General features: G+C 40.8%; 1 protein-coding gene across 2 annotated transcripts; it reads left to right on the top strand.

Annotated features, from left to right (window-relative positions):
* Positions 1–1,494: 1,494 nt before the first annotated feature.
* On the top strand, positions 1,495–23,888 carry LOC309694884 (Fc receptor-like protein 5). Of its 2 annotated transcripts, XM_082515119.1 has the most exons (7): positions 1,495–1,612; positions 2,225–2,260; positions 2,728–2,991; positions 3,071–3,316; positions 3,403–3,570; positions 11,458–11,538; positions 12,717–13,166. In XM_082515119.1, the coding sequence occupies exons 1-7, from the start codon at positions 1,582–1,584 to the stop codon at positions 12,758–12,760; spliced, it is 870 nt and encodes a 289-aa protein (XP_082371245.1). In that variant the 5' UTR covers positions 1,495–1,581; the 3' UTR covers positions 12,761–13,166. The 2 variants fall into 2 exon arrangements, with proteins under 2 accessions (XP_082371245.1, XP_082371246.1); XM_082515120.1 differs by lacking the exons at positions 3,403–3,570; positions 11,458–11,538; positions 12,717–13,166 and adding exons at positions 23,508–23,682; positions 23,784–23,888.
* Positions 23,889–26,197: the final 2,309 nt, after the last annotated feature.

The following is a 26,197-nucleotide window of genomic DNA, read 5'->3' as shown; positions in this document are numbered from 1 at the left end:
AAGCCCAGATGTCAGTTTTACCCTGGGACTTGAACGCATCTTACATATGTGGCTTTGTGGGAAGCTGCCAGCGTTACATTTGTCTCAAACCCCACATGGGTGTGAGAAGTGATCCGTGCGGTGATTCGCACACACATATTTAACCTCCTAAGACCCGAACTCTTCCACAGCATTTTTAATTTCTCTTTGATATTTGGGCATATTGGGGCCCGATGAATGTGAAAATAAAGAATTACCAGATTTTTTTTTTTACCTTATTTTTGTTTTTAAGAAAAATAAGAGCCACATATGAGGATATTCATTTAAAATTTTGATACAAGAGTAGCAGTATAATGTCCTCGTAAGTGGCTATCAGGCCCATGTAGAGCAAAATTGAGTATTTTGGTCTAAATAACCCAAAATGTGATGTCCACATATGTGGACGCAGGGTCCTAGGAGGATAAGCTTTTGTGGGCAAGAGTGATGTCGTGTGTACTTTTAGATATTTGTACGTTCAGAAAGGTTTTCAAAAGGTAAAATTTTCAAATTCAGGAAGCTGAACTTAGTAAACTGTGCTTAAACGATCAGTAATTATTTGGCTTTTGCACATTTGTAAAATAGTTTTACGTGGTGGTCAGATTGCCTCGTATATGTGTGTGGATTGAAGCACCTGCGTGTGGGTCCTCAAAATTTACACGCAAATCATTGCACACATTTGCAAAGCTTAGTTTACATGTGGATTATGTCTCGTGCTTTGCGACACTTTTTTGACGGTGTTTAGAGAACAAATATAAAGAAGCAGACAAAGTCACAACATCAGAACAATTTGAACTTTTGCCGTAGTTAAAGTGTGCTTTAAATCAGCATCACTGATTTGTGTCATTAAATTACCTCTTCATCATCAACAAGCAGAAACGCCTCTGTGTGAGGTCACTGTCTCTTTAAGACATCAACAATACTGGCCGCTTTTCACTCTCTCCAGTTGGCAAATATAACATTAGAAAACAATATCAAAAGAATAGTAAAATACATCATCAGTACTAGTATTACTGTAGTTATTTTTAGGGGTGCTGTGATGAAATTTAGGGTCTACTATGCCTTAAGGTGGAATTCTGAGTATCTCTGCAATCACCAAAGGCTTGGGTGAAAAATGGTTGTGTTCAAAGAGTTCTACTTTGCTGACTGAAGAAGTGAATTAAAAATATTTGGAGTTAACACACTGACAAAGGTATGCACTAACTATTTTAGGCCTCCTGCTTGTATGGCCCTCTTTCCTTAACAACAGCTCCTTCCTCCAACTCACTTAGTGGGGGAGGGTGGGAGAGAGAGGGTCTCATACTAGCCCCAAACACACAACAGCTACCTGCTATAAAACATTATTTCTCAAGTTGACAGTTGAAAAACAGGGTTGTTGTTGTTTTTTACCATTTTAACAAAAGTACAACGCTTTAAAGCATAACATAGAAAGGTCACATGGAGTTTGATCATCTGTGCTATTTTAAATCAGCTGTCGTAATGGCAACAAGAAAACCACAAAGCAGTAAATGTAGCCTTGCATGCAGAAGGAAGTTGATTTAACTGCTGTGTCTGAGCTCAGTCAAGATGAACCCAGCATCTCTTCAGCAGCTGCTCTGTAAGTTCAATCTTTCACTTCCAAATGCAGTTAACTGTTTTTATAGCATATCAGCTGAGTTATACAAGGGTGGTGACATATGTTGTGAGACAGAGTACTGTGCAAAAGTCTTGAGCCACAGTTTTAAGCGTTAAGCTATTTAACACTGACTTATGAATCACAGATGAACCAGTGTTGTTTGTACATAAAACCGAGAAATCAGGAAAGAACATATTTTAAAGTGTGTATTTTTAATTTGTTTCTTGAGGAATGAAGGCTTAAAGTTGATATTATTGTAGGTGTGGCCTGTTTGATTGACAGGCGGATGTTGACACAGGGGCTGTACCTTCTGTCTGCTGCCGTTCACCTCAGCTATCCCAGAAGTGGGAAACTGAACCTCTTTTATTTGTCTGTTACTGACACTGATTAGCAGCTGTCTGTGTCTCTGTGACACATTCATGATATTTATGGATATAGTTTTAAAAACAAAAACAAAAACAGACAAACGAACAGCTAGAAAAGGCCTAAGCAGAAGCTAAAAGTCCCCTAAAGGGGAGACGTGGTACCAGAAGGAGCTTTGCTGTAATGTGAACCAGCTGAAAACTCAGATTGACTGATATCATTTCTCTTTAGGTCTGAACTTACTGCTGTGCTGCACAACAAACCAAGGTCAGTGACCTCATCGTGATAATCCAAAACATCTCAAAGAGTCTTAAATAGAGATTTTCTGCATCTTATTTTTAATGCTGTCTGCCACGTATAAACTTTCAATAAAGCTTGTCTCTAAAAACAGAGGCATTAAATCCAAAACCACCTTTTTTTTTTTGGTGTTTTTAATAACATTAATTATAACTGTGCATCTGAGAGCACTGAACCTGGACCAGCCAGGATCTGACTGCATACTTGACTACTGTCTTTACTATCAGTATCACATTTTAAATGTAAAGTGATTTAGGAATACTGAAGACACGTGATGTTTACTGCATTATATGTTTATAGTGCAATATACACAGCCACCCAAAATATGTTTTATTTTGGGTGGCTGTGTTACTGTTGTTGAAACAGTAAAAGATTTTGAAACTCAGTTGGTCGTTCTCTTTTGAAAATTGATTCACATCATATCCTCTTCCTGACAGCTCGTCTGACTGTGAGTCCCAGCAGCTCTCAGTTCTTTAAAGGAGACTTTGTGTCTCTGAGCTGTGAGGAGGACGACAGCTCTGCTGGATGGACTCTGAGGAGAAACCCAAAGACACAAACGAAGACTCAGTGTGGAGATGGGTGGGGGAAACCAGCTGGTTCTTCCTGTAACATCAGCTACATCGACTCATTGGACAGTGGAGTTTACTGGTGTGAGTCCAGAGAGGGTCCCATCAGTAACATGGTTAACCTGACAGTCACTGGTAAGCTGAGTGTGTGGAGTTAGTGTTGATGAAGCTGTGTGTAAATGGATGAAATGCTGTAGTTTGTCTCTGTGTTGAGGTGGATCAGTGATCCTGCAGAGTCCTGTCCTCCCTGTGATGGAGGGAGATGACGTCACTCTGCTCTGTAAAACAGAGACCACTCCCTCCAACCTCCCAGCTGCTTTCTATAAAGATGGCTCCCTCATCAGGGAGGAGCCTACAGGTCACATGACCATCCAGCATGTTTCCAGGTCTGATGAAGGCCTCTACAAGTGTGACATCAGCGGTCATGGAGAGTCTCCATCCAGCTGGATCACTGTCACAGGTGACACACTCACCTGTCTGTGTTTCTGCAGCTTTCAACATTCACAATGTGACGACAACTTAATGACTGTGTTTGCTTTATTTTAGACAAACACACCACCACACCTCCACCTACATCCACCTCCAGCACTCTTCCTCCATCACTCTCTCCTGCTGTTCTCTCTGTTTTGTCATGTGTTGGATCAGTCTATGTTGTGGCTCTACTGGTGTTACTGGTTCTGCTGGTGAGACGATGTGTTTACAGGAAACGTGAAGGTGAGATTCAGACTGTGGGGGCGTGGAGGTGGGGGTGGGGGGTTGATGCATGAATGCTTCATGATCTAACAAAATACAATCCGTTAAATTCAGTTGTTACTTCAAACTATGGTGTGATGGTCTGTCCAACATTACATTACATTGTGGAGCAGCCATCTGCCACTGTCAGTTGGAGGTGAAGGGAGTGAAACCAGAAAAAAGCCATTCTATGGAAGAGAGCGAGAGATTAATAATAATGAATTATTTAAATCAGAGAGGTGTATAAACGCATTCTAAGTAAAGGAGAAACACTCATGAAAATCCCCCAGCAGTCTACACCTATTGCAGCATAACTGAAGGAGGATTCAGGGTCACCTGATCCAGCCCAACTATATGCTTTCTCAAAAAGGAAAATTTAAAAATAGAGATGGCGTCTGGCTCCCAAATCCAAACTGGAAGCTGGTTCCATAGAAGAGGGGCCTGAAAACTGAAGACTCTGCCTCCCATTCTACTTTTAAATACTCTAGGAACAACAGTTCCAGTCTGAGAGCGATGAGCTCTATTGGAACGATGGTACTAAGAGGTCTTTAAGATAAGATGCAGATCTTGCTATATCGAGTTTTTTCTTGCAAAGGCAGGCAAGCCCTTATTCACCAAGGGTTTCATGTGTTAAAGCTTTTATAAAGTCAGGCGTGTTGTGACTTTTAAACCACATCTGGGCCTTTGAACATTCCAGCAGTGCACAAAGGGGAAAATAAAGCAGCCTAGAAGAGGCTGAACAAGTTGTTAGAAAGACTGAACAGACAAAAAATCATTAACTGTCATTACCTGTAGCTCAAACTGACCTTCAGTTTACCGGTTGCTACACACTGTCCCGTTTGTAGCAACCGAAAATAAAATAAATTCATAATTATAATAAAGGTCAATTAAATGGACCAATATGGCAAGGCCATGATGATCCACTTGGTAAAATAAATCCGCTTGGCATCTTTCTTGGCCTTAAAACAACAATTCTGATGGCTAAAGATCCAAACGGGACACACAAAAAAAAAAGAATTTGCACTGCTAGGTGTTCTGGTTTAGCTTAAAGTAGGGTTCATGTAGTAAGAAGGTGTTTTCCTACAAGTGTCAGTTTGCATTAACAGATGAACTTTGTGCAGCTTTGTGGTTATTTACAGCCCCCTGTTCTCTGTGTTTCACAGCGTTACGGGAAATAAAGCTGTTCACAGTTGATGGTGTTTATAAATATCATTGATTATTTTCTTCATGATGCGAAATTACAAATAATAAAAGTTTGTGTTATAGACATAGTGTATTAAAACACTCTTATTAAGAAAAAATGTAAAGATGGCATGATGTTAAATAAACTTATTTAGTAACTTCCTACTCAGTTGAGCACTCAAAGTGCTTATTACTGCATAGCTCACTCACACATTTATAAAGCACTTTTAGTCAAAGTCAAAGTCAAAGCTTGCTATATCCAGTCTTTTCTTGCAAAGGCAGGCAAGCCCTTATTCACCAAGGGTTTCATGTGTTAAAACTTTTATAAAGTCGGGCGTGTTGTGACTTTTAAACCACATCTGGGCCTTTGAACATTCTAGCAGTGCACAAAGGGGAAAATAAAGCAGCCTAAACGAGGCTGAACAAGTTGTTAGAAAGACTGAACAGACAAAAGATCATTGACTGTCATTACCTGTAGCTCAAACTGACCTTCAATCATTTTAACCACTTTAAAGTTCTGTGTAAGACCACAGCACCTCTTCCCTCTTGTTGTTTCCAGTTAACTGTAGTCTGACGCTGATCGGAATTTGCACTGCTACAAACGGGACAGACATGACTGTCCCGTTTGTAGCAACCGAAAATAAAATAAATTCATAATTATAATAAAGGTCAATCAAATGGACCAATATGGCAAGGCCATGATGATCCACTTGGTAAAATAAATCCGCTTGGCATCTTTCTTGGCCTTAAGACAACAATTCTGATGGCTAAAGATCCAAACGGGACACAAAAAAAAAAAAAAGAAAAAGAATTTGCACTGCTAGGTGTTCTGGTTTAGCTTAAAGTAGGGTTCATGTAATAAGAAGGTGTTTTCCTACAAGTGTCAGTTTGCATTAACAGATGAACTTTGTGCAGCTTTGTGGTTATTTACAGCCCCCTGTTCTCTGTGTTTCACAGCGTTACGGGAAATAAAGCTGTTCACAGTTGATGGTGTTTATAAATATCATTGATTATTCTCTTCATGATGCGAAATTACAAATAATAAGTTTGTGTCATAGACATAGTGTATTAAAACACTCTTATTAAGAAAAAATGTAAAGATGGCAAGATGTTAAATAAACTTATTTAGTAACTTCCTACTCAGTTGAGCACTCAAAGTGCTTATTACTGCATAGCTCATTCACACATTTATAAAGCACTTTTAGTCAAAGTCAAAGTCAACCTCATTGTCATCTCTGCTATGTACAGTTCAGTACATAGAGAGACAAGACGACGAGGCTCCAGTTCCATACAGTGCAAAAGAGCAACAATAAATATAGGAAAAATAAGAATAAGAAGAATACCTCCTGTACATGGATGACATCAAGTTGTATGCCGAGAGTAAACGAGACATTGATTCACTGATCCAGATCCACTACCAGGCTATACAGCAATGACATTGGAATGTCGTTTGGACTGGAGAAGTGTAGTCGGATGGTAACAAAGAGAGGGAAGGTAGTCAGAACTGAGGGGATTGAACTACCAGAAGGCAACATTGCAGACATAGAGGACAGTTACAAGTACCTGGGGATCCCGCAGGCGAATGGGAACCATGAAGAGGCCGCTAGAAAAGCTGCAACCACCAAGTACCTGCAGAGGGTCAGGCAAGTCCTGAGGAGTCACCTGAATGGTAAGAACAAGATCCGGGCCATCAACACGTACGCCCTGCCCGTGATCAGGTACCCCGCTGGGGTAATAGGCTGGCCAAAGGAGGAGATAGAAGCCACTGACATAAAGACAAGAAAGCTCCTTACCATGCATGGAGGGTTTCATCCCAAGTCCAGCACCCTGAGGCTGTACGCTAAGCGGAGGGAAGGGGGCCGGGGACTGGTGAGTGTCAGCACCACAGTCCAGGATGAGACAACGAACATCCAAGAATACATTGGGAAGATGGCCCCAACTGACTGAGTGCTCAGTGAATACCTCAGGCAGCAGAAACCCAAGAAAGAGGAGGGAGACGAGGAACCATCATGGAAGGACAGGGCCCTGCACGGTATGTACCACCGGCAGATAGAGGAGGTGGCTGATATCCAGAAATCCTACCAGTGGCTGGACAAAGCTGGACTGAAAGACAGCACAGAGGCACTAATCATGGCAGCACAAGAACAAGCTCTGAGTATAAGATCCATAGAGGCTGGGGTCTATCACACCAGGCAAGACCCCAGGTGCAGGCTGTGTAAAGATGCCCCAGAGACAATCCAGCACATAACAGCAGGGTGCAAGATGCTAGCAGGCAAGGCATACATGGAACGCCATAACCAAGTGGCCGGCATAGTGTACAGGAACATCTGTGCCGAGTATAACCTGGAAGTCCCGAGGTCAAAATGGGAGATGCCCCCAAGGGTGGTGGAGAATGACCGAGCTAAGATCCTGTGGGACTTCCAAATACAGACGGACAAAATGGTGGTGGCTAACCAACCGGACATAGTGGTGGTAGACAAACAGAAGAAGACGGCCGTAGTGATCGATGTAGCGGTTCCGAATGACAGCAATATCAGGAAGAAGGAACACGAGAAGCTGAAGAAATACCAAGGACTGAGAGAAGAGCTCGAGAGGATGTGGAGGGTGAAGGTAACGGTGGTCCCCGTGGTAATCGGAGCACTAGGTGCGGTGACTCCCAAGCTAGGCGAGTGGCTCCAGCAGATCCCGGGAATAACATCGGAGATCTCTGTCCAGAAGAGCGCAGTCCTGGGAACAGCTAAGATACTGCGCAGGACCTTCAAGCTCCCAGGCCTCTGGTAGAGGACCCGAGCTTGAAGGATAAACCGCCCACACACACTTGAGACTGAGGTAAGGGGAGTGAGCATACACTTTGAGAAAGCTATCTGTCAGGAGGATCGGGCGCCAATGAAGAAGAAGAAAGTGTACTTTATTGGTCCCCGTGGGGAAAATCCCTCTCTGCATTTAACCCATTCACTCAGTGAAGCAGTGGGCAGCCACTGGGCGCCCGGGGAGCAGTGTGTAGGGACGGTACCTTGCTCAGGGGTACCTCAGGGTAGCTGTTCAGGGGAATCGAACCCCCGACCTTCCGATCATGGGGCCACCACATGCTGCGATAGCGTCTGCCAGATGGCAGGAGGGAAGAGTCCATGTGAGGGGTGTGAGGGGTCACACACGATGCAGGAGGCCTTACTGATGCAGCGTTTGTGAAAGATGTCCTGTAGCAGAGGGAGAGATGTTCCGATGATCTTGGCAGCTGCTTTGATGATCCGATGTAGCTGGCTGAGGTCACCGACTTTGCAGTTTCTAAACTACATGGAGATGCAGCTGGTCAGAACGCTCTCTATGATGCCCCTGTAGAATATGGTGAGGGTGGGAGGAGGGAGGTTCTCCCGCTTCAGGCATTTCAGGAAGTGGAGGCGCTGTTGGGCCTTTTTGGTGATGGAAGTGGTGTTAGTGGTCCAGGTGAGGTCGTCTGAGGTATGAACTCCCAGGAACTTGGTGCAGTTAACAGTTAACAATGGAACCGTGGATGCTGAGCAGTGTGTGGGTGGAGCGAGTCTTCCTGAAGTCAACAATCATCTCCTTGGTTTTGTCCAGATTTAGTGACATGTTGTTCTCACTGCACCAGAACGCCAGCTGCTGAACCTCATCTCTGTACGCTGACTCGTCGTTGCTGTTGATGAGTCCAACCACGGTTGCGTTGTCAGCGAACTTGAAGATGTGGTTAGAGCTGTGTAGGGCGGTGCAGTCGTGTGTCAGGAGGGTGAACAACAGAGGGCTGAGAACACAGCTCTGAGGAGCTCCTGTGCTCAGCCTGATGGTGCTGGAGAAGTTGTGGACTGATGGACTGAGGCCTCTCTGACAGGAAATCTAGTATCCAGTTGCAGAGAGAGGTGCTCAGTCCCAACTTGCTGAGTTTGTTAAACAGGTTTTGGGGGATAATGGTGTTGAATGCTGAGCTGAAGTCTATGAACAGCATTCTGACATAACTGTCTTTCTTGTCCAGGTGGGAGAGGGAGAGGTGAAGTGCAGTGGAAATAGCATCTTCGGTCGATCTGTTTGGCCGATATGCAAACTGCAGCGGGTCCAGTGAGCAGGGGAGGTTGATCTTCATGTGTTCCATGACAAGTCTCTCAAAGCACTTCATGATGATGGGGGTCAGTGCGATGGGACAGTAGTCATTCAGGCAGGATACTGAGGATTTCCTTGGCACTGGGATGATGGCGGTGGACTTGAAGCATGCTGGGACGATCATCAGGCTCAGTGATGAGTTGAAAATGTCTGTGAAGACATCACCCAGCTGATCAGCGCACTCTCTCAGCACACGACCTGGGATGTTTTCTGGTCCAGCAGCTTTTCGTGGGTTGACCTTGGTGAGAGATCTCCTCACGTCGGCTGCAGGCAAAGAGATGGTCTGGTCGGTGGTGGGGGGCGTGGCTTTCTTTGCTTGTGTGTTGTTCAGGGCATCATACCACGCGTAGAATTTGTTCAGCTCCTCAGGGAGTGTGACATCTCCAGTTACAGTTACATCTTCTGTGCACTTACTGATGTAACAGGTCACGGATTCAGTGAACTCGTCCAGGTCCAAGAAGTCATTTTGGGTGGCTGCCTCTTTAAACATGTTCCAGTCTGTGCACTCAAAACAGTCCTGAAGCGCTGAGAAAGCCCCACTTGGCCTATTTATGCCTAAGTGTATAACACTCTAACACAGACCTTCCCAAAGTGCACAGAGAGGCCTTTTTTAAAAAAAATTTATTAATAGCAATGTTGAATATTATTACACAGGAAAAAAACAACTGCATGTAAAATAATCACACCGTGATGCCTCTGCCTCTGTAAATGGAGGGACAGGAACTGCGTGTGTATATGTAAGCGTGTAAAACCTGAAGATAGAGACAAAATACTGTTTATCTGCTATTCTGCAATTCCTCTCATGTAAACAATTACGTGGCGCACAGCTGACGTGAATAAAGGCACATACCTGTGACATTGCATGACAAACTCTGTATTCCTCGTGCACACGTAAACGCAAAAAAGGAGTTTTAAAAAATCTCAGTTTTCGGTGATTCGAAACGCCGTTTACGTGTGGATGAAACAGCTGCGTTTTCAAAAATACCCGTGTAGGTGTGGACGCAGCGTAAAAGAGTTAGTAGTTTATTTTCTTACTACCTGCAGATCACTTATATTTGCTTAATTGTTTACTAAATGTTTGAGGTGTGAAATAAACCGCAATTGAGCAAAATATGGGTGTGTGTGGTTGGAGGATGTGTTAGTGCGTGCGTGTGTGTGTGTGTGTGGGGGGGGGGGGGGGGGGGGGGGAGCGAACCTTTTTCTGTAAAACAAAGGGGGGCCCAGCGAAGAAAGCTTGGGAACCACTGCTCTAACAGATGCATTGGGAGAGACTCAGGATTCAGTATCTTGCCCCAGAATACTGCAGCACATGGAGTGGGGGAGTCATGGATTGATCCACACACTTCCTGACTCATAGATGAACCACTACCACCTGAGCCACAGTCACAAATAGGGCTCCTTGAATTACTTGAACCCTGATGGGCCTGACACAGGTGAAGATCCAAGTCCAGGCATTTGATGTAGGTTATGAAAAGTAATCTAAACTAAAGTAAAGAGCTAAAAACATTTGAAAATACCATCACGGATCAGCCTTTTTCAGGGTGTAGAGACAAAGATATTGACAGAGCAGTCATAGCTCGACTATAACTGCATTGTCACATGGTACAGCAGAGAGGCTGTCTTGATCAAAACTTCCTAAAGAAAAAAAATGAGACATTCTTGAGAGAAACACTTTTAGAGATTTTTACTGAATCCCTGCTAATCAGAGACAAACTTGTCAAAGTCACCTTTCTGCTCTCAAACCTAGAACTTGGCTTTGGTGGCCTACAGACTGTGGTAACTGCAGTTATTTTGAGAACATGAAAGCTGACACTTTAAATATGTTTGGCAATAAAATAGATCATATCACCAGTGTCATAAACTGCAACATGACTGGAAGTCACTGCAGCTACAGTAACTGGGATGCTGCTCTGCCTGTTGTAGTAAAGAGAGAGTTGATGATTTACAGCTCGATCTGTTCTTTCAGAAACGGCTCAGAGTAGAGACGTTAATCCTCCACATTGGAAAGGATTCATTTAAGGTGACTCATAATCTGACCAGGATGTCTCCTGGGCACCTCCTACAGTAGGCGAGAGGTTTGGGACTGGAGGCAGATCCAGGACACAGTGGAGGTTTTATATCTCTGGACTGGCTTGTTGTGTATTTATTTCAATTGCTTTACTAACAGTGTTGTTTATTGTTATTATGTTGATTATAAAGTTGATTTAAATGTCCTCTGTTGACACAATCTTCTGTTACAAAAGTGCTTTTAACAGACCATAACAGCATGCACATAGTGTTGCACATGGTGAGTGAAGCTGCTCTGTTGTATCTTTGTATCTCTGCACTGGGATGGAAGAGTAATCCAATATGTGTTGGTATATTTTTGATGTATTTTACCAAATCATTTCTTTTTTTCAAACCTAGCATAGGTGCCTGGACTTGAATGTTTTATGTCATTTTATGTATAATCATTGTTAGATTTCTCTTATTGCCCTTATTGCAACTCCTGTTATTTCCTTCTAATATAACACTGTTCTTGCTAAATTTGCAGCTTTTGTACCTGCAGTAATCTAAATGTTCTTCATTGAACAGGAAGTGATCCAGATGCAGTCTACTCAACAGTGAGAATATATGAAGATGTCAGTGAAGGACAAATAGCCAACAGACCAAGAGGTACGAGAGGTATAGCCAATGTAAAAATGGACCTATTCTACTTTTCTTATTCCCTGGGATATATATCCTTTTTCACTGTTGGATGTTCATATTAAGTGTGTTTAAAGCTTCAAATAAAGCAGTCAACGTAGGCACCAGGATGGACTGAGGATCCCAATGGACCAGTGTAATTTAAAGATAAAAATGTTGTGCTGAAATCATATTAGGTCCACTTCAAACAATTTGACATGACCTATTTATTTTAACAAAACATCTTTAAAATGAGTTATTCTGACAGGAGTCAGTTCCACATCTTAATGTTTGAATTTGTGCTGAATTTAGGAAAACCAACCAAATAAAAAACATATAACTTTGTAACAAATCTCATGGCTCACCAAAGTCTGGATGTCAATTTATTTTTTAAAGCAAAACAGAAAAAAAGCATTTCTATAAAAAAAAGCTGTTTATGCAAAAGAGGGCAGCTGTACAGTTTTCACAGTTTCTGATTTTGAATGCATTACATCTCCAATCTGTTAAGAAGTGCAGCTTCTACCACTCATTGGAGCACAGGTGCTACCCTTGAATTGTAATTTTTAAACTATGAAAATGGAAAATGGCCTGATGGGAAGCTTTTTTTAAAATGTTTCTCTCCTGTTTATGTCAGGGGGGCAGATAAGATGCCTGTGTTTCCTTTTGTTTTCATTTGATGTAAGTTAGATCATTATATGTGAGAATGTTTTCATTTGATGTAAGTTAGATCATTATATGTGAGAATGTTTTCATTTGCAGTTTCTGCCATGCTCACCCTGAAGTTGTGTTATGGACTGCAGATTCTTTGGAACATGGGAATCGTGTTAAGCTCAGGTTTCTCCAAAGCTGGGATGTATCCAGCAATATGCCCCTTTGGGGTCCAGGCTAGGGCTGTGTGGGCCAATGTGGGTGTCACACTACTGTAGGCTACCTACACTAATCAAAGAGGGGGGCCAACAATGAGGTCCACTGTGGGCCCGCAATGTACCCACAGTATGCCCACACTCTAGGTGTGGGCATACTGTGTCTAGGTTTTTCTACTTAGACTGATCTTCCTCGAGGACCTGAACCCAGATAAGTGGTAGAAAATGGATGGATTTGAGGTTTTGATTGAACTACAAAGATTGTAATCGTGTGTCCTGTTCTTTGGACTGTGTGTTTGTTTTCAGGCTTTAAACTAGTGCCAAACGTCATCTACTCTGGGCTGCAGTAGTCCACCAGTCCAACCACAGCTGCAATCCAGCTGCTGGTCTCCAACAGACCCCGCCAACACCTCAAACCAGAGGACATCAACATGTTCAAAAGTATATTTTATGTCTATACCTGCCTAATTACAATTACAGTGAACCTAACCAAAACCTACATATCACTTAAAGGCACAAACACACACACACACACACCTACACACACACACACACACACACACACACACACACACACACACTTATTTAAGACTAATACAAACATGCAGTTAATCACTGTTATTTGTGTTTTTTTCATGTTTGTCAGATCCTGCTCTTCTTCCCACAGTAGAGGTGTAGAGATCATGTTCAGTAAAATATTTTTTCACTAGTTTTTCTCGTGTGGTTCTGTGTAGGTTTCACCAAAGGTTCAGATAAAAAAAAAATTGGAGTTGTTCCATTTTGGTTAACCGATACACTTGTGTCTTCAGAGCAAAAAATAAAGAATAAACCACAACCACAGACTAAGAACAGCATGGGCACTCTTGAGTGGCTGCAAACTGTGCAGAAAGCCTCAGTGCATGACATATGTGTTTGAGACTGAAAAGATCTCATCTTTATGTACAAAAATATTCCAAGTAAACCGACCAAAGAAAACATTTTGAGACTTTTTTTTTTCTTGATTTTCATGATTTGTATGATGGAAAAACTCTGGAGAGAAAGAAAAAACCCAACTCCAACAAGTTATTTTGAACTTTAGTGAATAATTAATGACATGAGTTGTGCTAAATTAAATGATGTATTCTCAGAGAAACTTAATTTTATGATTGGGTGATCATCATTTTACAGTAAACCTCATTTTTACAAAACATCATAGTATTTGTATCAATCTTTCTCATGGAAACTTTCTAGTGTCACACTTGATAGTTTAAGATGAAAACAAAGAGCTTTCAATTCAATTTAATTTATATAGCGCCAACTCACAACAACAGTTGCCTCAAGGTGCTTTATATTGTAAGATAGACCCTACAATAATACATACAGACAAAAACCCAACAATCAAATGATCCAATGAACAAACACTTTGGTAACAGTGGGAAGGAAAAACTCCCTTTTAACAGGAAGAAACCTCCAGCAGAACCAGGTTTAAGGAGGGGCGGGGCCATCTGCTGCGACCGGCTGGGATGAGAGAAGGAAGACAGGATAAAGACATGCTGTGGAAGAGAGACAGAGATTAATAACAGATATGATTCAGTGCAGAGAGGTCTATTAACATAAGTGTTCAGTCATAAACTGAAAACTCATGAATATGTATAATTGAGGCTGGGTATTTTCTGACTCCCATCTCCAGAAACAGCACAGAGTCCCTCCTAAAGCTCTGGCTCTGTAAAGCCAGAGTTGGACATGAGCCACATTTACATTTTGCTGCCATCTACTGGTGAAACTGGTAGCACAGTAGCTGCTTTATAAATGGCAACAGTTTAACCTCCTTAACATTTCCACTGCTGTCAGTATAAAATGTGGTGAATACCTGGTCCTCTTTAGAATCCCTGTTCTTCCATTTTTCCAATCACAGCCAGTTTTACTCACTAAATAATGAAGCTCAGGGAGAAAATGCAAACTCCACACAGAAAGGCCAGAAAGGTAGATTTAAAGTCAGGTCATACTTCCTGTGAGGCAACAGTGCTAAGCACCGCACCACCACGGTGACCTATGCAGATAACTGCATTCTTTACCTTAGCACCAAACATGTTAAAAGCAGCGTCAGGCTGTAAGCAGGTGAGTCTCACGGAAAATGCTGTGAACACTTGTTTACATGGTATATTTTTGTCTTTTATTCGCCCCTCTAAGGTAGAGGGGCAATCAATTAGCAGTCTAGCATCCACAGTTAAAGATATCACGTTTAGATTTTGTGTGATGTAGATATGGAAAATTTTAATTCTGCTCCAATCATATGGGTAAACATAATAAAATAGGTCATTTTAGTATGCAACAGTCATAGGTCACAGGTCAGACATCAGCATAATGTAATAACGTCATAAAACTGGATGTTTCCGTTTCATTATTGCTCTTCAAAGGGAGTTGTGCTCTGAGTGCTCTTGTTATTATTTCACATGTACAGTTCAGATGCTTGGTGATTGGGTTTCATTATACCCCAAAAAGACAAAGTTAATACAAACATTTTAAATGAGAGAAACAAGCTGTTTTAAGAACTAAGTCGGCCCATAAAAGAGGGGAAATGAACAGAATTCTACTTAAAAATTCTTAACAAAATATCATAACTCAAAAAAATGACCGGCCCAAATGACAGGCAGCTCCACTTACACAGCCAAGCAGTGTTGTTTGGCTCACAAACACTGACCCCATTATGTGAACCTTTGAAAATCAACCGCAACAAAATAATTTTTTATCATTAGTCCTTTATTTATCCTGGTAAAAAATCATCATGGGAAAAAAAGTCATAAATGTGATAGAAAATCAGCATTTTTAACTGCTGTGCAGTTAAAAATGTTCTAAAATACACCAGAAGCACATAAACAGTACAGAGGTCAAGTTTAAGTTTTGGGTAGCACAACTGACACTGGTATCTGTCAGTGAAAGAGGTCACATCAGGTATCCAGATAGATGAATTCTCTCTTAGATGCTTCTGTGGGCATGGACCCTGTTTTGGAGAAAGTCCTAAGTGGACATCAGATGAACTGAACTGTACAGGCTTTCACTCTGGCTTGGGTCTAAGAAGGGTTTATGCTTCTATAGTAAATCTTTGCTGTAGGTATGTCACAGCTGTATACCCTTGAAATATAACTATACGTCCTACTGACGCAGTCCGCTGATATTGTTATTGCCATGTTACCTTCTTCTTTAGTTCAGTTCAAATATTGTTGCCTCTGAAAAATAAACCAATAGAAAAATTATACACAACTTTTGACTCTAGATTTCTTATGTGTTTTCAGGAAGACTTTATTATGATCCATGATGATGTCCCATATTTGTTTACATCTATAGCTCCTTCCATTAGTGTGTGGTTTTGTGTGCACCCCTGTTTGCTGTTTGTTGTTAGATGAGAGCAATAGTCTTTGTAAATCATGAACTGCAAACACTCGACCACATTTTTGGGATTGGTTCAAATGCAACAATCCAACATTCATATTGTTCTTGACCAAAACAAATTTTAAAACCATTTTATCTGGTGATACTCCCATATGTAAGAAAACTGCAAGGTCACCACACCAGTGCTGTGAAAGTTAACAGTCTGGAGAATCTTCTTTCCTTAGTTCTCGTTTGCTCCACATGTTATTGCTGTGATGTGATTTCAGAGTTCAACCTCACAACTAAAATGTGCAGTTTGCATTTTCTGCACTCACATGGACTCCAGTCCACCAGCACCACCTGTGGCAAACTGCCATAGCTTACAACCAGATTAACTTGTAACGCATCTGCACCTGGCTCTGTCATCACATTTTAATACCCATGTCATGCACAATACATTTGTAACTTTCATTCTTGTTTCTTACAAATTAACTATTAAATAGTGATTTATTCAGTTATCTCACATCATTTGGAACATGATGTTTTAGAGAGTAATATTTTGCTTGTTCTGTTGGCATAGACTGCTTTTGTTTTTGCTTAGGAAATAAATGTAATTATTTAAATGCCTCTGAAATGATGAGGTGGTGTATTTTATGTTTCATTTGTGTAACTATAGTCACCTGGGCCACTGGAACACTTTGGGCAAATATAGATGATTAATCAGCACAGCTGGAGAGAATTGCTAGTTACACACTGGAAAGCTATGATTACAAGGCTTGATGCAGAGTTTTCTGTACGTTTTTGTTCTTGACAGGTTAAACCACAATAAATAGCGATAGCATACACATGTGGTGTGGATGTAGTTATCTGCCTCTTAAAACTCCAGCGACTTTCCTGCAGTTTGTCATCTAATGTGATCTTGTGATTTCGTGAGTCCAGGCAACTAACCACTCTTACTAGATTGTATGATGTCATCTCAACAAGAAGAAAATAAGTTGCTGATTTTCATGCAGATGCTACATGATTTAATTATGTTCACCATAGAAACATTAAATTATTTAGTTCAAATTACAAGTTTGAATCTTGTACATGTAACAATCACCCAGTTTCATTTTTTTGAGTGTGTCTGTATGAACTCAGTTAATTTAACAAACACGGATACAACAATCAGTGATTAGAGAACAACTAGAGACAAAGTAAATGAGTAGAGATTGTGATTGGATATAAGAACGACGTTTTGCAACTGTGGACTTGTTTGGGGTTTTTTTTTTAATTTTGAGCTTGTGTGATCATAATGAAGGTCCTCACATAGTTTAGCTTGCAAGTGAGAAAACAGCTCCTCTACTCAAGTTTAAACTGAAGTGACAAACATGCTGAGTGTAATTCATCATCTTTTTGAAAGTAAAAGTTAATAAATGATTCAATGCTTCTCAGTGCTTCCTCATAACTCTATAAACTCACTGAGATGTCTTTCAGGAGCACACAAAACACATGAAACATAGTTTCAGTCTTTGAGTTACAAAGCCTGATTTTAAACCATCATATATTTTCTTTTGAGTCACAGTTATCAGCTTGGATATGTTTTCGTTATTTTTTTTTTCAAAATCAGGATTTGCAGCAGTGATTACTGAAGCTTTGTTTTAAACAGATATTTACCATTTACAGCCCAGTTTGATCTTAAGTGGGCTGAACCACCATGACTGTTGTGTAATAACCTGCATGGAAATTAAGCCCATGCTACCACGTAATCAGTAACATTCATTGTACACTAACCATTAACTAAGGTACCCAGCACACACTTAAAAGTTAAGAACAAGTGTCCCATCTTCCCATGTGCTCTGGAGTTTGTACGTGCTTTGTCTCTAGGGGCCACTGTAGAATTGACGGAGAAGGCGTATAAGTTCATGCACTGCACTGGCCCCTCGAGTGAAAATACCAGGTAATAAAAAACTGCCTAGTGTCTGTGTACATATCTGTGTGTGACACAAGGAAACTTTATAGACAAGTTGTCTGTATTCTTAAATAGTTGCTGGATTTTTGCAAGACGACTGTTGTACTATTCATGTCTGATTCTAGCTGCTCGACTGTCCTGGGTCTTCTTCTTTTTGTTTGTTTGTTTCATGGTGCTCTAGATCAGGCACGTGCACCCGCCCCTTTCCTGATGGGTGCCCAAAGTGCCCTTTTGTTTTTTTATTTATTTATTTTTTATGTGTGTGTGTGTGCGGAGTCCTGTCTGTGCCCCTCAACAATAATATTTAACTATTAATCACAGTTTTGCTAAATAAAAGGATCTGGCTTGCATCAGTCACATGATCACATTTAACCAATGATCGCCCTTGACGGCAGAACGCGCTGGTTATGAGCCGGTGTTGTGCCAAAAAGTGATTGTCTGCCAAAAACTGATTTCCGGTATTTGCCAAAAAGCGATTGCTCATATTTAAAGTGCTATAAGTAACTTGTTGGGCTATAATATGTTAAACATATGTCAAATGCATCCCTTATGGATGACATAAAGTCATCTTGAGCCACAAACAACATTCGTGTAGCAAGATACAAGCCGCAATCAGTTTTTGGCAGCGACTTTTATATAACCTTTATTTATGCAGTAAAAAAAATCTCATTAACATTAAAAATGTATTTTGTAAGAGTAAGTTGGCCAAGAGCACAGCAGAAATGGCAGCAAATATTACAATAGTTCTGTAAAAATATTTTAAGTGGGGATAAAGAACCGGATTGGTTATAATGTAAGTACAAGTTGTAAAGATACTTAAAAAACAGATAATTTTTTAATTCTTTATGTAACCCCTTTGTATCCCCTGTTCACCGAAGTCTATTTACGAACATACGTAAAGATATTACACATAAAAAATACACAGAAACACTGGAAATCACTTTTTGGCAGACAATCACTTTTTGGCACAACACCGGGAACGAGCTCACAAAGAGCACGCGCATTTGTTGCGGTCCGGAGGTGTAGGAGAAACACAAGTTAACTCAGAGACACAGACTGATGCGACAAAACCAGTAAGTAGGTGTACAGCGCACACTGTAGTGTGTAGCACCCAGGAGTATTAGCTTATTACGTACACGTTGGTAAGTTGAAATAAACGAGCGTGCTGTGTGTGCAACAGCGCGACAAACATTACCTGTCCTTTTATTAACTGCACAAGTAGTGCTGGTCATAGCTGCTGGCTACCTGTGTAAGGCTGTCATGGGTCTGTAGCTCTGTCACCGTTTTAGGGAACATATTTAGTTTTAAAGTAAGTTTCCGGGCTTTTCCTGCCTTTCTGGAGGGATTATATTTCACTAAAAACGATCTAATATGCATGTCCACATAATTATGCATTAATATAATTATAATATATTAAAAAACACACGCTGTATTTTAAAGAACATACATTAAGAAGCAGATTATATTAGATTTATATTTTAAATAAGACAAAATTTGGATTTTACAGCAGTAAAATGATTGTATCTCTACAGTTTAAAAATGTAATAAGCTTTGCCCTGCACAGAGTGGATAGTGAAACAAATGGAATCATCATAATGACATTATTTCATATTCAGTGTTGGGAAGGTTACTTTTAAAATGTATTCCATTACAGAATACAGAATACATGCACCAAAATGACAGTTACTCAATGACAGTAACGTATTCTGAATACTTTGGATTACTTAATATATTATCATGCTTTTTACAACAACGTGAATGTACTATTGCTGTGTGATTTATTACTATTACTGAAGGTCCGCGACTCCGAACTGTAGTAAAGGGACCTCTGACTAATACGGCGGGGTCCCTGTCGGCTCGTAGCCGAAAAATAGCTTTACTTTGTTGTGTGGGTCAACTTTTCTTGCGAGAGACAGAGAGAGGCGTTGAAAGACTGCTCCAACGGAACTTATTGTTTTCGGAGGAAAACACGAACACGGTGTACAGTCGAGTCTTAATAGCTTACTTACAACTGGGCTCGTCAGGCACTCTTCTTGGCTGAAGTGGTTATTATTATATTTACATGCTTCCAGCTCCCGTTTTTGCTCGATGACAACTCGTACCTTTCCACTCCCCTTCTTCTCCCTCCTCGCGCTCACAGACCCATAACGTGTATGGCAGTCCATTCTCCCTGCAACACGGACTACACTGGCCATGATGCTACATTCTTTAGAGCTATGCTTGTAGCATTCTGCCTGTTAGCTTAGCACAACAACAACAACAACAACAAAAAGGTGCTCTCTCACCCAGGAAACACACAGTCGCAGAGAGAGAGAGAGAGCGTCGTCCTGTAACCATGGCAACCGTAACACTGCCGCCTGGAACAACAGAACGTAGCTGTCAAACAAAACCCAAACAGTCCTGACCCGCGACAATATGAAACAGGAAAGTACCGCAGTGTAATCCATTTATTTCAACAAAGTAACTGTATTCTGAATACCACCTTTTTAAACGGTAACTGTAACGGAATACAGTTACTCATATTTTGTATTTTAAATACGTAACGGCGGTACATGTATTCCGTTACTCCCCAACACTGTCCATATTTATTACTTCCCCCTCCTCTTTGCTTTATTATTGTAGCTCTAGTAATAAATAATAATGTAAGGATTCTGGATCAGCACCATGATGCCCATAGTATATAGTATTCTGAAGAAGGTCTAAAATGTCACAGTGTGTGCGTGCATGTGTTTGTTTTATGTATATGGATTATTTTAAATTATTACTCATGATATAACATTGTCCAGACATGCCTGGTAAGGACATGAGGAGGAAACAGTAGAGCTGTGTGAGGCTACTAAAGGCAGTGCTATAACATTTTTCTGTCATCATTTTATTATAGATTAAGTGCAAGAGTTGTTAGGTGTGGATAATTAGATTATAGTTTATTGCAATAGCAAGTTGTGCCTTGTTCTCAGCAAGTGGAGAGTGATATATGAAATGATGGGATGGAAGGAAGAAGAGAAGCAAAGAGTGATTCACAGGCAGAGCCTAAATTATTTCTCACAGTTTTTGTTGCCTTATGGTTCCAAGCGCTGTCACCAATCTTTGCATTTTGTTATTATCTCATGACACTTGTTTAATCAGCTACCATCTCTCCTAATGTCTACAGTCTCAGATCAACACAGCCCTGCCCTCCAGCACTATCAGCAGCAGGAGCAGCAGCAACCCCTTAACAGCAACATTGTACCCATCAGGTAAAACATAGGCTACGTTTGCGTTGCCTTGTCGCCACCTCACAACAGTGATATAGTATGATGCAATCCCATATTAGATTCTTGATGAATGTGTGTTGTTGTTATTCAGCCTGGTTCAATGTGCCCCTTTTTAACTTTGAGCACCTGCCCCTTTAAACCTCTCTGCACGGCCCTGCTCTAGATGTTGAAAGGTCTGGACTGCAAACTGCAGGCAGGTGAGTTCAGCATCCAGATGCTATGTTGACCTAAACTGACAGTATTGACAGTATCTTACCAGATGTGTAAACTGTCAACTCCATAGATGCTAATACAGATTTAAAGGTTTTATTGATATAATTCCCACAAGAGGAGATAACCTACTGGATTTGGTGGACACAACCTGTAAAGGAGCACATAAGGCCTCCCACCTCCCCCACCTGGGTCTCTGATCACAGAACCGTCGTGCTGAGACTTGTAAACACACCCAGAGGGAGAGTCACCAGACTAACACAGAAGCAGATACATGTGTGGCCAGAGGGGGGCACCTATGCTCTGAAGGACTGCTTCAGCACTACAAACTGGGACATCTTCAAACCATCAGCCACCTACAATAACAACAGACACTGAGAAATACAGTGAGGCTGTCACAGGATACATCGCAAAAAGCACTGATGATCTCAGGAGGAAATATTAGTCCAGTGTCCACGAGAAAAACCTTAGCTGCGTGACAAATTAGGGTGGAGGTCCATCGATGGAGCAGTGTGCAGTCCACCAGCATCAATCAAATCCCCCAAATATTCCACAGATGGAACTAAAAACTCACATTTTTCTTTACAGACTCTCAACCATCCTGCTCTCTGCCTTTTCTCCCTTTTTGTCCTCCCCTCTCAGACTTTGTGGCGTCACTCAGGTTAAACGTTACAGTGAATAAAAGGCATAAACTGATCCGTATCATGTTATAGCAATATTCAAAGTACAAAAGTACAACCCTTTAAAGCATAATAAAGGAAGGTCACATGGAGTCTGATCTTCTCTGTGCTATTTTAAATTAGATCAGCTGTCATAATGGCAACAAGAAAACCACAAAGCAGTATATGTAGCCTTGAACATGGAAGGAAGTTATTAAAACTGCTGTGTCTGAGCTCAGTCAAAATGAACCCAGCTGCTCTGTAAGTTCAACCTTTCACTTAGAAATGTAATTAATTGTATTTATAGTATATCAGCTGAGTTATACAGAGTACTGTGCAAAAGTCTTGAGCCACAGTTTTAAGTGTTAAGCTATTTAACACTGACTTATGAATCACAGATGAACCAGTGTTGTTTGTACATAAAACGGAGAAATCAGGAAAGAACATATTTTAAAGTGTGTATTTTTAATTTGTATCTTGAGGAATTAAGGCTTAAAATTATAAACATTATTACAGGTGTGGCCTGTTTAATTGACAGGCAGATGTTGACACAGGGGGCTGTACCTGCTAGCTGTCTGCTACTGTTCACCTCAGCTATCCCAGAAGTGGGAAACTGAACCTATTTTATTTGTCTGTTACTGACACTGATTAGCAGCTGTCTGTGTCTCTGTGACACATTCATGATATTTATGGATATAGTTTTAAAAACAAAAACAAAAACAGACAAATGAACAGCTAGAAAAAGCCCACAGCAGAAGCTAAAAGTCCCCTAAAGGGGAGACGTGCTACCAGAAGGAGCTTTGCTGTAATGTGAACCAGCTGAAAACTCAGATTGACTGATATCATTTCTCTTTAGGTCTGAACTTACTGCTGTGCTGCACAACAAACCAAGGTCAGTGACCTCATCGTGATCATCCAAAACATCTCAAAGAGTCTTAAATAGACATTTTCTGCATCTTATTTTTAATGCTGTCTGCCACGTATAAACGTTCAATAAAGCTTGTCTCTAAAAACTGAGACATTAAATCCAAAACCACCTTTTTTGGTGTTTTTAATAACATTAATTATAACTGTGCATCTGAGAGCACTGAACCTGCTGGATGGACTCTGAGGAGAAACCCAAAGACACAACAGAGGATTCAGTGTGGAGATGGGTGGGGAAATCAGCTGGTTCTTCCTGTAACATCACCTATATCTTCATGTGGGACAGTGGAGTTTACTGGTGTGAGTCCAGAGAGGGTCCCATCAGTAACATGGTTAACCTGACAGTCACTGGTAAGCTGAGTGTGTGGAGTTAGTGTTGATGAAGCTGTGTGTAAATGGATGAAATGCTGTAGTTTGTCTCTGTGTTGAGGTGGATCAGTGATCCTGCAGAGTCCTGTCCTCCCTGTGATGGAGGGAGATGACGTCACTCTGCTCTGTAAAACAAAGACCACTCCCTCCAACCTCCCAGCTGCTTTCTATAAAGATGGCTCCCTCATCAGGAAGCAGCCTACAGGTCACATGACCATCCAGCATGTTTCCAGGTCTGATGAAGGCCTCTACAAGTGTGACATGAGCGGTCATGGAGAGTCTCCGTCCAGCTGGATCACTGTCACAGGTGAGGAGCTTCACTCTGATTTCACCTCTTATTTCATCCACATATTCATCTGATCAGGTGAGATTCTCTCTACAGACAAACATACAACCACACCCCCACCAACCACCTCAGCTCCCCCCTCATCCACAGTACTGTCCCCTGACTCCTCCTCCCTCCAGTTTGTATTCAGTGGTCCTCCACCTGGTGGTGTTCTGTCCATACTTCATCTCCACTCTCCTGATGGCGTCTTTATATCGACGCAGAGCCAAAGGTAACACTCTGAATCATTCTCTAATCAATCAATATGCTGATCGTCTTTTTATCTGAACTTTTCCTGTGTTAGCAGCTGTTATAATTTTCTAACATTTATAGGAAACTACATGCATGTCTGTGGTAAAGATCCCACCCAACCAGGCTGTGCAGGGATTGGATAATGACAATGAAGATGTCACTATAGAGCATCACTTCTGAAGCAGAGCTCATCAGCTTCATATGGATAAAACCTTATTCCTGCTGTGAGGAGGATATACATCATGTGCTGTTTATGCATCACTGTATCTCTGTGCAATAAGTAATGTACAAGGCAGTTAGTTTACTTCTAAACCAAACCTGCAGTTGTTTTCAGATCATATTGGAAAAGACAACACATTTTCTGAGCAACTATCGTACCCTTTGACTGCAGATTTATTTATTTCTCATTTCAGGAAGACATTCTTTGTTTGCTGTCTCAGTGTCTCACTCATGTCGGAATAATGAGCTTCAGATTAAAAGATTTTGAAGGGAGACTGTTAGCAGGGCCACATAAAGACTCCTTTTTAAACTTGAATGCTGTGCCATGCACATGAAAGATAACATGTGCAATATAAAACTGATTTCATTAAAGAACCACTTAAAGAAAATGTTCTTTATTGGTGGTTACAGGTTGGTATAGAGAATTTGTAGAACAGTGTTGAAGCTACAAAGTATTAAAAGATGCATTAGCACACTGTTTGACTCTAAACCTGAGGTTTAGTGATAATTCGAAACAATGTACAATGACACCAGAATTTACTATTCAATCAAATTTGTGTCTAGTTTATACTTTACCGCTACTCTTACACTGAATGGATGCTGTAAATCCCGGAAAAAAATATGTTGTTCCCTGATCAAACACGAAATACATCTCTGTTTGGATAATGGCCCAAAATATGTATTTTTTTAAAGGTCATTCATCATAACAGAATGAAATACATGTATCATCCATCATTAATCAAGACAACTGGTTTAATGAAGAGAAAACTTGAAAGAATTTTACACTATTTTTTCAGATAGAGAAACTAATGTATTTGAAGATCAGACTCTGATGACTCATCATGGCAGAAAGGGATCCCAGTGGTGATAGGATTTAGGTCAAGAGCCCCATGAGTCTAAGGAGGTGGTGCTGGTGGTGTTGAAGATGAAGACTGAGGCTTGGATGGAGGTCTGGCTGATATCTCAGTGAGGCAGAGATGGGGAGGAGGTGGGTTGCACAAATCAGAATCTTACAGTATGAATGATGGAGAGCAGAAATTTAAACTACGAAAAGTGGAGGCTGGTTAGCCCAAAGAAAGCAGGCAAGAAGATGATTGGACTAGAGTAATGGTGACAGTATTGAGATTGACGGCTACCACATGGTAGTGATGTAGAAAATGGAAAAGCAACCCAAACAAACAGGCAGATGAGTGATTCCAGATCTCTGCTATTGAACTCAAACATTAGCTTCATAACAATCAGAATGAAAATGATAAAATATAGACATCTTCAGAACTTGAGCAGTGTTTTCCTCCACTCTGTGTTTCTGCACATCTCACAATGCTAAGATGTCCTAATGAAATTCATTAAAAACATAACATACATTTTTAAACCAAGAAAGAAACCAAGAAAAAACAAAAAATGTTACAACTTTAAGGAGTTACATCATCATATTTGTGTTTTAAGGGGCCAGAATATAAATTCTCAACAATTCTCTAAACCACCACAAGATGGCGCTCCAACACAAGCAATGAAATCATTCCTGCACAGGCAGGTCAGCAGTCACATGTACTACACATCTAATTAATTTCTGCGCAACAAAAACATGGTTTCACAACTCCTCCATTTTACACAGTCACACAATATAATGTTCGAAAACACATCAGACATTTAAGGAAACAAACAAACCCTGAACAAGATTAACAAATATCAAATTATGAGCCCATTTTAGTGGTAATTACTAATTAGCAAGTTAACTAAAGTGTCAAAATAGAGATCCACTTAGTTCACAACAGCGCTCTGCTTTGGAGCCAGACAGTCCGTTAGGATAAAATCCCATGAAAGAGCAAGGGCTGCTGGGTAATGAAGTCCCAATAACATAATCTGGACTTTTTATGCAACAAATCTGAGTGAGGCTTTTGTCTCGAATTCCAACTTCATACCAAACCAAATGCATAGAGAAAGTATAAACAGTGTATCGTCAGTGTAGGATGGAGATCAACCAGGATGGCTGTGAAACATCTGCTGACATCTTGTTGAATTTAATGGTGTAAATCCACAAACAGCAGCAGGTCATGTGATCACATCATGTACATTACAAAACATAGTGAAGCTCACATTAGAAATTATTATGAGTTGTGATTTGTTTCCCTGCTGAACCACTAAAGAGATTTTAGGGTTCCACATCTGCTGAATCCCAATTTAAACCTTGACTGTTCTAATTTTACTGTTTAGGTTTGGAGGTGAAGTCACCCTCTGCCCTCTGTAAGCAACAGTAAATACTTATTTTCTTTTAC

This window comes from Aulonocara stuartgranti, assembly GCF_965226115.1.
Source record: "Aulonocara stuartgranti genome assembly, chromosome: 3".
NCBI classification, from domain to species: Eukaryota; Metazoa; Chordata; class Actinopteri; order Cichliformes; family Cichlidae; genus Aulonocara; species Aulonocara stuartgranti.
Note: the sequence above shows the minus strand (reverse complement) of the source record. Positions and strands in the feature narration are given on the sequence as shown.

Bases quoted from the DNA above. Each gene is read 5' to 3' on its own strand.
- LOC309694884 (XM_082515119.1), top strand. From the start codon at position 1,582: ATGAACCCAGCATCTCTTCAGCAGCTGCTCT. The intron at 2,261-2,727 runs GTCAGTGACCTC...TCTTCCTGACAG, and splicing joins GTGCTGCACAACAAACCAAG to CTCGTCTGACTGTGAGTCCC. The intron at 3,571-11,457 runs GTGAGATTCAGA...TTCATTGAACAG, and splicing joins TGTTTACAGGAAACGTGAAG to GAAGTGATCCAGATGCAGTC.